The sequence below is a fragment of the Oncorhynchus clarkii genome, chromosome 21, assembly GCF_045791955.1.
Source record: "Oncorhynchus clarkii lewisi isolate Uvic-CL-2024 chromosome 21, UVic_Ocla_1.0, whole genome shotgun sequence".
Taxonomy (NCBI): domain Eukaryota; kingdom Metazoa; phylum Chordata; class Actinopteri; order Salmoniformes; family Salmonidae; genus Oncorhynchus; species Oncorhynchus clarkii.
The window spans coordinates 48,478,462-48,491,215 of NC_092167.1; the positions used below are offsets into that span (position 1 = coordinate 48,478,462).

The 12,754-nt window shown below is 43.1% G+C and overlaps 1 protein-coding gene across 2 annotated transcripts in view; it reads right to left on the reverse strand.

Annotated features, from left to right (window-relative positions):
* Nucleotides 1-12,754, reverse strand: part of LOC139379112 (RNA-binding protein with multiple splicing-like) — a 66,206-nt gene that overhangs the window by 22,411 nt on the left and 31,041 nt on the right. Inside the window, exons 5-7 of one of the 2 annotated variants that reach the window (XM_071121938.1) lie at nucleotides 8,906-9,056; nucleotides 5,074-5,201; nucleotides 541-604 (exon numbers count right to left, since the gene is read on the reverse strand). In XM_071121938.1, coding sequence (XP_070978039.1) covers nucleotides 542-604; nucleotides 5,074-5,201; nucleotides 8,906-9,056 — 342 coding nt within the window. In that variant the 3' untranslated portion in view covers nucleotide 541. The remainder of the gene's footprint in view (nucleotides 1-540; nucleotides 605-5,073; nucleotides 5,202-8,905; nucleotides 9,057-12,754) is intronic. The other variant, XM_071121939.1, reaches the window with a different exon arrangement.

Below are 12,754 nucleotides of genomic sequence, written 5' to 3' on the forward strand. Positions count from 1 at the left end.
TGTCACAACACAACTGATTAGCTCAAATGCATTAAGAAGGAAAGAAATTCCACAAATTAACTTTTAAGAAGGCACACCTGTTGATTGAAATGCATTCCAGGTAACTACCTCATGAAGCTGGTTGAGATGGTTTGAAATAAGTCGGACCGCAGAGTGAAGGAAAAGCAGTCAACAAGGGCTTGGCATTTGTGGAAACTCATTCAAGACTGTTGAAAAAGCATTCCAGGTGAAGCTGGTTGAGAGAATGCCAAGAGTGTACAAAGCTATCATCAAGGCAAAGGGTGGCTATTTTAAGAATCTCAAATCTCAAATATATTTAGATTTGTTTAACACTTTTTTGGCTACTACATGATTCCATATGTATTATTTCATAGTTTTGATGTCTTCACTATTATTCTACAATGTAGAAAATAATAAAAATAAAGAAAAACCCTTGAATGAGTAGGTGTTCTAAAACCTTTGACCAGTAGTGTAGGTCATGCACGTCTGTGTGTGTGTGTGTGTTTGTGTGTGTGTGTGTGTGTGTCACGTTACACATACCTCAACAGAACTGCCTGGACTTCCATCCCTGGGGAGTTCCATCTGCAGGAGGGAGCCAGCGAATCTGAACAAAAGGCACACCAGCAACATGATTCACTTCAAAGGAGTCCACTCGCTCATATTCAGAACACCAGACATTCAGTTAAAAACTCTAAGATTCATTTTAAAAGAGTCGACTCACTCCTTTTCAAGTCAATTTTCAAGTTAAATTCATTACACAAGATATTCAGTCAATCTTCTAAGATACATTTTAACAGAGTTGACTCAGAATCCATACTTCAGGTCATAAGAATCGATTCAGTTAACCAGTGTCAACCTGCTGAGATTCAGATCATGAGTCAACTAATTTGAAACCAGAATCGACTCATTCAGAATCACCCGATTCAGAGCCTAATGAATACATGCACTTCTCGCCCCTTAGTGAAAACACAGAGGCCTATTTTGCGAGTGAGTGTATGTTCTGTGTGTGTGTGTGTGTGTGTTTTATTTATTTTATTTTACCTTTATTTAAAAGCAGTTAAGCTAGTTGAGAACAAGTTCTCATTTACATCTGCGACCTGGCCAAGATAAAGCAAAGCAGTGCGACACAAACAACAACACAGAGTTACACATGGAATAAACAAGTGTAGTGAAAAACACAATAGAAAAAAAGAGAAAGTCTATATACAGTGTGTGCAAATGGAGTGAGGAGGTAAGGCAATGAATAGGCCATGGTAGCAAAGTAATTACAATTTAGCAGATTAACACTGGGGTGATTGATGAGCAGATGATGATGTGCAAGTAGTGACACTGGTGTGCAAAAGAGCAGGAAAGTTTAAAAAAAACAATATTAGGATGAGGTAGGTAGATTGGATGGGCTATTTACAGAGGGGCTATGTACAGCTGCAGTGATCGGTTAGCTGCTCAGATAGCTGCTGTTTAAAGTTAGTGAGGGAAATATAAGTCTCAAGCTTCAGCGATTTTTGCAATTCGTTCCAGTCACTGGCAGCAGAGAACTGGAAGGAAAGGCGGACAAAGGAGGTGTTGGCTTTAGGGATGACCAGTGAGATACACCTGCTGGAGCCCATGCTACGGGTGGGTGTTGTTACTGTGACCAGTGAGCTGAGATAAGGCGGAGCTTTACCTAGCATAGACTTGTAGATGACCTGGAGCCAGCGGGTCTGGCGACGAATATGTAGCGAGGGCCAGCCGACTAGAGCATACAGGTCGTATAAGGGGCTGTGGTAACAAAACGGAATAGGAAGCTGATTCCAGATTTGATTTTGGATTGGAGATGTTTGATATGAGTCTGGAAGGAGAGTTTACAGTCTAGCCAGACACCTAGGTATTTGTAGTTGACCATGTATTCTAGGTCAGAACCGTCCAGAGTAGTGATGCTAGTCGGGCGGGTGCGGGCAGCGAACGGTTGAAAGCATGCATTTGGTTTTACTAGCGTTTAAGAGTAGTTGAAGGCTGCTCTTAAACATGTTGTATGGCATTGAATGTTGTATGGCATTGAAGCTTGTTTGGAGGTTAGTGTCCAAAGAAGGGCCAGATGTATACAGAATGGTGTTGTCTGCGTAGAGGTGGATCAGGGAATCACCCGCAGCAAGAGCGACATCGTTGATATATACAGAGAAAAGTCGGCCCGAGAATTGAACCCTGTGGTACCCCCATAGAGGCAGCCAGAGGTCCGGACAACAGGCCCTCCGATTTCACACATTGAACTCTATCTGCGAAGTAGATGGTGAACCAGGCGAGGCAGTCATTTGAGAAACCAAGGCTGTTGAGTCTGCCGATAAGAATACGGTGATTGACAGACATAACCGATGGCGGTTATGATATCGTTTAGTACCTTGAGCGTGGCTGAGGTGCACTCATGACCAGATAGGAAAACCGGATTGTACAGCGGAGAAGGTACGGTGGGATTTGAAATGGTCAGTGATCTGTTTATTAACATGACTTTAGAAAGATGGATGGGTGGATATAGGTCTATAACAATTTGGGTCTAGAAGAGGGGGGATGACCGTGGCAGCTTTCCAATCTTTAGGGATCTCGGACGATACAAAAGAGAGGTTGAACAGACTGGTAATAGGGGTTGCAACAATGGCGGCGGATAATTTTAGAAAGAGAGGGTCCACATTGTCTAGCCCAGCTGATTTGTACGGGTCCGGTTTTTTGCAGCTCTTTCAGAACATCTGCTATCTGAATTTGGGTGAAGGAGAAGCTGGGGAGGCTCGGGCAAGTAGCTGCGGAGGGTGAGGAGCTGTTGGCCGGGGTTCGGGGTAGCCAGGAGGAAAGCATGGCCAGCCGTAGAGAAATGCTTATTGAAATTGTTGATTATCATGGATTTATCGTTGGTGACCGTGTTACCTAGGCATCAGTGCAGTGGGCAGCTGAGAGGAGGTGCTCTTGTTCTCCATGGACTTTACAGTGTCCCAAAACTTTTTGGAGTTAGAGCTACAGGATGCACATTTCTGTTTGAAAAAGCTAGCCTTTGCTTGCCTGACTGACTGTTTGTATTGGTTCCCGACTTCCCTGAGCAGTTGCATATCACGGGGACTATTCGATGCTATTGCAGTCCGCCACAGGATGTTTTTGTGCTGGTCAAGGGCAGTCAGGTCTGGAGTGAACCAATAGCTATATCTGTTCTTAGTTCTACATTTTTTTTAAGGGGCATGCTTATTTCAGATGGTGAGGAAATTACTTTTAAAGAATGACCAGGCATCCACGACTGACGGGATGAGGTCAATATCCTTTCAGGATACCTGGGCCAGGTTGATTAGAAAGGCCTGCTCGCAGGACTGTTTTATGGAGCGTTTGACCGCGGACCCATAGTGGATGCAGGCAATGAGGCAGTGATTGCTGAGGTGTAACTTCCTGAGTAATGTTTTGAGATGTAGCTTCAATATATCCACGTAATTTTCCTCCCTCATGATGCCATCTATTTTGTGAAGTGCACCAGTCCATCCTGCAGCAACGCACCAACACAACATTATGCTGCCACCCCCGTGCTTCACGGTTGGGATGGTGTTCTTTGGCTTGCAAGCTTCCCCACTTTTCCTCCAAACATAACGATGATCATTATTGCCAAACAGTTGTATTTTTGTTTCATCAAACCAGAGGACATTTCTCCAAAAAGTACGATCTTTGTCCCCATTCGCAGTTGCAAACCGTAGTCTGGCTTTTTTATGGCAGTTTTGGAGCAGTGGCTTCTTCCTTGCTGAGTGGCCTTTCAGGTTATGTCGATATAGGACTCATTTTACTGTGGATATAGATACTTATAGATCTTCACAAGGGCCCTTGCTGTTGTTCTGGGATTGATTTGCACTTTTGGCACCAAAGTACATTCATCTCTAGGAGACAGAACGCGTCTCCTTCCTGAGCGGTATGACGGCTGCGTGGTCCCATGGTGTTTATACTTACGTACTATTGTTTGTACAGATGAACGTGGCACCTTCAGGCGCTTTGAAATTGCTCCCAAGGATGAACCAGACTTGTGGAGGTCTACAATATTTTTCTGAGGTCTTGGCTGATTTATTTTTGATTTTTCCATGATGTCAAGCAAAGAGTCACTGAATTTTAAGGTAGGCCTTGAAATACATCCACAGGTACACCTCCAATTGACTCAAAAAAATGTCAATTAGCCTATCAGAAGCATCTAAAGCAATAACATCATTGTCTGGAATTTTCCAAGCTGTTTAAAGACACAGTCAACTTAGTGTATGTGAACTTCTGATCTACAGCAATTCTGATACAGTGAATTACAAGTGAAATAATCTGCCTGTAAACATTTGTTGTAAAAATTACTTGTAGATGTCGGTTAGGACAGTAGATGTCCTAACCGACTTGCCAAAACTATAGTTTGTTAACAAGAAATTTGTGGAGTGGTTGAAAAACTAGTTTTAATGACTCCAATCTAAGTGTATGTAATCTTCCGACTTCAACTGTAGGTAGGTGGTAGTTTGGTAGTTAGCTAGGTAGGTAGGTTGGTAGGTAGTTATGGCTGTAGGTAGGTAGTTGTGTGTGTAGCAGCATTCCACTGCAGGCTTGCCTATGAAACTAAGCAGGGTTGGTTCTGTTTGGTCCCTAGATGGGAGACTAGATGCTGCTGGAGGGCCGGTAGGAGGAACTCTTTCTTTAGGGGAAATGTTTTTTATCCCAATGCCCCAGGGCAGTGATTAGGGACATTGCCCTGTGTAGGGTGCCGTCTTACAGATGGGATTGTTAAATTGGTGTCCTGACTCTCTGTTGGTCACTAAAGATCCCATGGCACTTATGGTAAGAGTAGGCATGTAATCCCCAGTGCCCTGGCTAAATTCACAATCTGGCCCTCATACAATCATGGCTCCCTAATCATCCCCAGCTTCCAATTGGCTCATTCATCCCCCCTTCCTCTCCCTCTGTAACTATTCCCCAGGTCGTTGCTGTAAATGAGAATGCATTCTCAGTCAACTGACCCGGTAAAATACGGGATAAATAAATAAAGACAGGGAGGTAGGCAGATAGGTGTGGTAGGTTAGGTAGGTGTGGGCTCAGGTGTTTCGTTTTTACCTGAGTGTGAAGTGAGGAGGGGTAGGTGAAAGCAGGAGGGAGGGCTTGCGACAGCTCCGCCGGGTACAGCGGGTATGACGCCCACATGTCTGGGCCGCCAGGGTACAGAGCGGGTACTGTGAGCTCATCTGTGGAGACAAGAAAAGGAGGAGAACGGTGAGGAGTGGATGAGGGAGTGGATGAGGGAGTGGATGAGGGAGTGGATGAGGGAGTGACGGAGGGAGTGGATGAGGGAGTGACGGAGGGAGTGGATGAGGGAGTGGATGAGGGAGTGGATGAGGGAGTGACGGAGGGTGTGGATGAGGGAATGACGGAGGGAGTGGATGAGGGAGTGGATGAGGGAGTGGATGAGGGAGTGACGGAGGGAGTGGATGAGGGAGTGACGGAGGGAGTGGATGAGGGAGTGGATGAGGGAGTGGATGAGGGAGTGGATGAGGGAGTGACGGAGGGAGTGGATGAGGGAGTGGATGAGGGAGTGACGGAGGGAGTGACGGAGGGAGTGGATGAGGGGGAACAGACAGGGTGGAGGGATGTGTGACATGTAGGTACACACGTCATAAGTGGTCTCCTCTCTTTTGTAAGCGTTGATCTGAAAGACCCGGATAGGTGAACGGGAGTCACCCTGTGAAATTCCGCCATATTGCTTTTTTGCGTATCCTCTATATTTAGGCCATTGTGGTTGGAAGAGAGGAGATGAGGCGAAGAAGGAACTTTAGACTACTGTGATGCAGTGAGTGAGGTGTTACAGAGTGAGCGTGACTTGAAATAGAGGTAAGAGGGAGAAGAGGGACAGATGAAGAAAGATACAGGGTGAGATTGTTTAAAGGTGAGCAGAGTGAAAAGGCTACCGGTTGAGGTGGATATTTACACTACAAAAAATATTTCAGATTAAAAGGAAAAAAATCTACCCTAGTCATTAATGGGACAGTTTATATATATATATATATATATATATATATATATATATATATATATATATATACAGTGCCTTGCGAAAGTATTCGGCCCCCTTGAACTTTGCGACCTTTTGCCACATTTCAGGCTTCAAACATAAAGATATAAAACTGTATTTTTTTGTGAAGAATCGACAACAAGTGGGACACAATCATGAAGTGGAACGACATTTGTTGGATATTTCAAACTTTTTTAACAAATCAAAAACTGAAAAATTGGGCGTGCAAAATTATTCAGCCCCTTTACTTTCAGTGCAGCAAACTCTCTCCAGAAGTTCAGTGAGGATCTCTGAATGATCCAATGTTGACCTAAATGACTAATGATGATAAATACAATCCACCTGTGTGTAATCAAGTCTCCGTATAAATGCACCTGCACTGTGATAGTCTCAGAGGTCCGTTAAAAGCGCAGAGAGCATCATGAAGAACAAGGAACACACCAGGCAGGTCCGAGATACTGTTGTGAAGAAGTTTAAAGCCGGATTTGGATACAAAAAGATTTCCCAAGCTTTAAACATCCCAAGGAGCACTGTGCAAGCGATAATATTGAAATGGAAGGAGTATCAGACCACTGCAAATCTACCAAGACCTGGCCGTCCCTCTAAACTTTCAGCTCATTCAAGGAGAAGACTGATCAGAGATGCAGCCAAGAGGCCCATGATCACTCTGGATGAACTGCAGAGATCTACAGCTGAGGTGGGAGACTCTGTCCATAGGACAACAATCAGTCGTATATTGCACAAATCTGGCCATTATGGAAGAGTGGCAAGAAGAAAGCCATTTCTTAAAGATATCCATAAAAAGTGTCGTTAAAAGTTTGCCACACCAAACATGTGGAAGAAGGTGCTCTGGTCAGATGAAACCAAAATTGAACTTTTTGGCAACAATGCAAAACCTTATGTTTGGCGTAAAAGCAGCACAGCTCATCACCCTGAACACACCATCCCCACTGTCAAACATGGTGGTGGCAGCAGTAGGGACAGGGAAGATGGTTAAAATTGATGGGAAGATGGATGGAGCCAAATACAGGACCATTCTGGAAGGAACCCTGATGGAGTCTGCAAAAGACCTGAGACTGGGACGGAGATTTGTCTTCCAACAAGACAATGATCCAAAACATAAAGCAAAATCTACAATGGAATGGTTCAAAAATAAACATATCCAGGTGTTAGAATGGCCAAGTCAAAGTCCAGACCTGAATCCAATCGAGAATCTGTGGAAAGAACTGAAAACTGCTGTTCACAAATGCTCTCCATCCAACCTCACTGAGCTCGAGCTGTTTGGCAAGGAGGAATGGGAAAAAATGTCAGTCTCTCGATATGCAAAACTGATAGAGACATACCCCAAGCGACTTACAGCTGTAATCGCAGCAAAAGGTGGCGCTACAAAGTATTAATTTAAGGGGGCTGAATAATTTTGCACGCCCAATTTTTCAGTTTTTGATTTGTTAAAAAAGTTTGAAATATCCAATAAATGTCGTTCCACTTCATGATTGTGTCCCACTTGTTGTTGATTCTTTACAAAAAAATACAGTTTTATATCTTTATGTTTGAAGCCTGAAATGTGGCAAAAGGTCGCAAAGTTCAAGGGGGCCGAATACTTTCGCAAGGCACTGTATATATATATTTTTTTTAATTTTACCTTTATTTAACTAGGCAAGTCATTTAAGAACAAATTCTTATTTACAATGACGGCCTAAGAACAGTGGGTTAACTGCCTTGCTCAGGGGCAGAAAAACCGTTATTTTCCCCTTGGCAGCTCACGGACTCGATCTAGCAACCTTTCGGTTACTGGCCCGCTCTAACCGCTTGGCTACCTGCCGCCTCCTCTTTTGAAAGAGGAGATCATGTCCAGACAGCATCATATAGATCTACAGAATACCAAATAGCTGTACCTATATCAACAACAATAACAATGGCTTCCATGTTCCAGGTGCCTTGAAAAACTGTCCATTTCAGTGTATTCTCAGATCAACTGGCAGATATACACTACCGGTCTAAAGTTTTAGAACACCTACTCATTCAAGAGTTTTTCTTAAATTTTCTACATTGTGTTCTTCAACTTTTGACCTTTAGTGTAACTCCTTATCAGAAAACGACAGCCATTGATTTCTGTTTTGGAGATTGGTTGACAATTACGTCGTAATCTTTCATTCATCGTTTCCTTCCCTATTCCACAAGGACCCAGCAAGTGTACTCCCTCTCTCCTCCGGCAAAAAGATTTCAGATAAGAACATGTTTTGGTCAATAAGTAAGAATCTAGCTACAGCCACGCAATCCACAGATGGCCCATGTTCGAACTTAAACACTTGACAAAATATTTAACTAAACGTAAAACAGTACAGAGCTACATCAGCGAATTCAACACAATCTCAAGAGTCAAGGGGTTAGGTGCGTAGGATTATGACCGAGGCTAGTACTGCACACAGAGAATATTTATTAAACATTCATTTAACAAGGGGAATGTGTTTGACAGAGCTTGAGAACGAATATTAGTCCTTGATTAACCTCATTTAAAACCATACTGATTGACCAGAGACAAACTTTTAAGACTGTCATTTCGTAACATTCCATACTGGACAACTGTCTAAATGTACAAAAATAAACATTGACCAAGGGTGTCTTATAACTGATAAATGAAAACCTACACACACGTTTCTACAGCTGTTTAGTTTGAGATCCTAAGCCCTAACTCCAACATGGCTCCAATCTAGGTTGTACGTAGCTCCCATACATCAACACTGTGTGTACAATTATAACACTCTGTTTATAATATAGCTACAGTTAAGGCCTACTATGTTCACCCAAGTAAAGGGATTACCATTTATCAGTGGTGCAGGGCCCTGCAGCTTGGTCTGACAGACAGACAGGAACACTCACATGGGTCTCTGTTGATAAACTGTGGGCCAGGGCTCTGCTGGGAGGGAGGAGGGTTGGGAGTGCCCACCAGCTTGTTCTTGGCCATCTTGGTGTTGGCTTTGGCAAACTCCAGCCGCAGAGTTTGGGGGATCTCCGGGTCGAAGCGGACACCCTGTGTTCAAAGGAAGAGGGTGAAATACACAATACATTTTTTTTTGAACATAGAGCTTTGTTTGTCTTTTGTTGTCACGACGATAAAGATACACTTAGTTTCTGGGAAAAAATCACGCCGCCTATTCGATGGATGGAACAGAGTGACATGGTATCCCCACCAAGTGACATGGTATCCCCACCAAGTGACATGGTATCCCCACCAAGTGACATGGTATCCCCACCAAGTGACATGGTATCCCCACCAAGTGACATGGAATCCCAGAGTATAAATCTAGGTTGTCTTTAAAATATAGAGACATTGGTTACACCCATCCAGTAACTTAGATATCCTCTATAATATGATATACTGTCTGTGGTATTCAACGAGCGAATTATATCCTGACCAAATCACATGTAAAAGCCTGGCATTTGAAACCATTGTAAGAGCTATTATAAAAGCTATTGTAAGAGATATTCTAAGAGCTATTGCAGGAGCTATTGTGAAGAACGTGGTCTTGAGGGATTCAACTTGGATTAGAACGTCCTTCTCATTCTGTTGCATGTGGTGACACAAGCATTAAGGTTTGGTTCATGGTGACCCAAACTTGGTGGGGATACCATGTCACTTGGTGGGGATACCATGTTACTTGGTGGGGATACCATGTCACTTGGTGGGGATACCATGTCACTTGGTGGGGATACCATGTCACTTGGTGGGGATACCATGTCACTTGGTGGGGATACCATGTCACTTGGTGGGGATACCATGTCACTTGGTGGGGATTCCATGTCACTTGGTGGGGATACCATGTCACTTGGTGGGGATTCCATGTCACTTGGTGGGGATACCATGTCACTTGGTGGGGATACCATGTCACTTGGTGGGGATACCATGTCACTTGGTGGGGATACCATGTCACTTGATGGGGATACCATGTCACTTGGTGGGGATACCATGTCACTTGGTGGGGATACCATGTCACTTGATGGGGATACCATGTCACTTGGTGGGGATACCATGTCACTTGGTGGGGATACCATGTCACTTGGTGGGGATACCATGTCACTTGGTGGGGATACCATGTCACTTGATGGGGATACCATGTCACTTGATGGGGATACCATGTCACTTGGTGGGGATACCATGTCACTTGTGTCAGCGGCAGAATGCATAGAAGCGGGAAGCCACGAGACTGACCTCGCCACTTTCCCTCATGAACTCTGACCCAATACTGTGACCTCAAACCCCCACCAACCATAACACACAGCGATCGCCACACCTCAAAGCGATCTTTCGACAGCCCCGACAAATTCTTAGGATTCCACTACAAAACATACAGTCAGGGGAGCTACATTTTGACCCTTGCGAGTAACTGACTCAATGTTAGGTTACTTTGATTTCTGTCATAAATTATTAAAAAACCTCCCTTTTCTACCAAAACATTTTTCCTTCTCCATTACTTTTAGCCCAAGACTAGGGTTGTAAAATGTTCCAACCCTACCCGAGACCGATGCTACAAATATGCATGGATGAACAGGGGTCCTCTTCGTCAGAAACAAAGGCACTGTTTGTTTGCTGTGGGTTGTGAATCAACAGTACAACACAGCATTAACCGCTGGCTATCTACCCTTACATCAACCCCGATATGAGAGTTTCTTTGTGTGTCGGAGATGGAAAGAAAAACACAGCGAATCAGATCAATGAAGAGAGAAGCCCGTGGAGTGAGTTCTGCGGTGCGCACCTAGGGTCGATTCTAGGTCCGTCCCAGCAGGCATGCAGAGAGCCGTGCTGAAAGAAGCGAGAGATCGCGGTTCTCATGAAGGGAGGAATTAACTAGGATTGCCTTGGCTCACCGTTCTCTGAGCCTCTGCCAATTGAAGCTACAGAGGGTATAATAAGCTATACAGGCATAATGAGGACTGCTTTAATTTGAACTCAGAATCAAAAGGTTCAGAGGAGAGTTGATTCTCTGACTTCAAATTGTTATTTTCACCCATCAGTTTTCTCGACACCTCCAACAGGTTTAAATGTTTTGATGTGAAGGCAGATAGTACATGTATAGAGTACCTCTTCTTTTTTTAAATGTATTTATTTTACCTTTATTTAACCAGGTAGGCAAGTTGAGAACAAGTTCTCATTTACAATTGCGACCTGGCCAAGATAAAGCAAAGCAGTTCGACAGATACAACGACACAGAGTTACACATGGAGTAAAACAAACATACAGTCAATAATACAGTATAAACAAGTCTATATACAATGTGAGCAGTTTACTACAGTTTCATATGTAGCTATAGACCAGGGATCATCAACTAGATTGAGCCGCGGGTAGATTTTTTTGTTGGGCGGATGGTCGGGGGGCCGAAACATAATTACAAATAATTTGTAGACTGCAAATTAACCTCAAGAAGCCCAAACAGATAGAATGTAAAACCTAATAATTTCAAATCTTGCTTACATTTGTATACAATCACATGTATCTCTATTATGAGTGGGAACACTTGGGAACAGATTTCTTAAATTAAAATCCCTTGGAGCTGATTTCCGGGTATTTTTATGTCAAAAAATTAAAATGGAAAAAAAAATTTGCTCAGAAAACTTGGGGGGACACAAGGTTTCTATAGACACTGGGGTGTTCTTCACACGACTCTGGGGAAATGGGCTGCACACAATAACAGAATTTTCAGCATTACAGAGTGTTTCATTTGAGACCTACCCTAAATCTGATGTAATAACGTGAGCATTGCTTTTTAATGACATTTTTCATCTTTGATATATGTACAACAATATCTTGAGGATTGGTCCATTTCGATTCAGTAGATGTGATATTCTGTAATAAAGTAGTCATTATTGACCCAAATATAACTTCTAAATTGATTTATTTCTTCACCCGAGAGGCACATAGTATGTAAATATAAAGTTGGAATAACTCATATAAAAAACAAAGATGACAGAAAGAAAGGCATTTGAAAGTTTTCTTTGCGTTCTCTGTGAATCTTTGTTTCGAGAGATAAACTCAAAGCTTTGCCGGGATCAGTCCTGTTTTGCATCAGTCTGTCTGCCTCATCAATGATTTCCTCAAGCAAGGTTGGTAGCCTCTGCTTGAAATCAGCTAGATTAAATTCAAATCCTAGATCAATGTCTGCTATTTCGGTGTGGAAGAAGTACTAATTCTACTGTGTTTAGAGTGATTGACCTTGTTTGATCCAAAGGCTTTTTATTTTACCTTTATTTAACGAGGCAAGTCAGTTAAAAGAACACATTTTTATTTTCAATGACGGCCTAGAAACAGTGGGTTAACTGCCTTGTTCAAGGGCAGAACGACAGATTTGTACCTTGTCAGCTCGGGGGTTTGAACTTGCAACCTTCCGGTTACTATTCCAACGCTCTAACCACTAGGCAACCCTGCCGCCCCTACACTCTAACCACTAGGCTACCCTGCCGCCCCTTTATGTAAAAATGTAATAAAATGTGGTTTATTTGAAAGCCTGGCTGAAAAGACTCACAGGTATTAAATGATATAAGGAATGTTGAGGGAATTGACACATTTCGATCGTTGTCAGTATTGTCGTAGCAAAAATAATCCTGCAGTAACAGGATTTGAAATTGTAGTCCATAATGTTGCTTGATCGGTGGTTAGGCTTTTAGCTGGACAAAATTAGGCTTGAATGGAAAAGTGCAATACTGCTAATGTAACCATGTGTTAGTGCAGGTTTT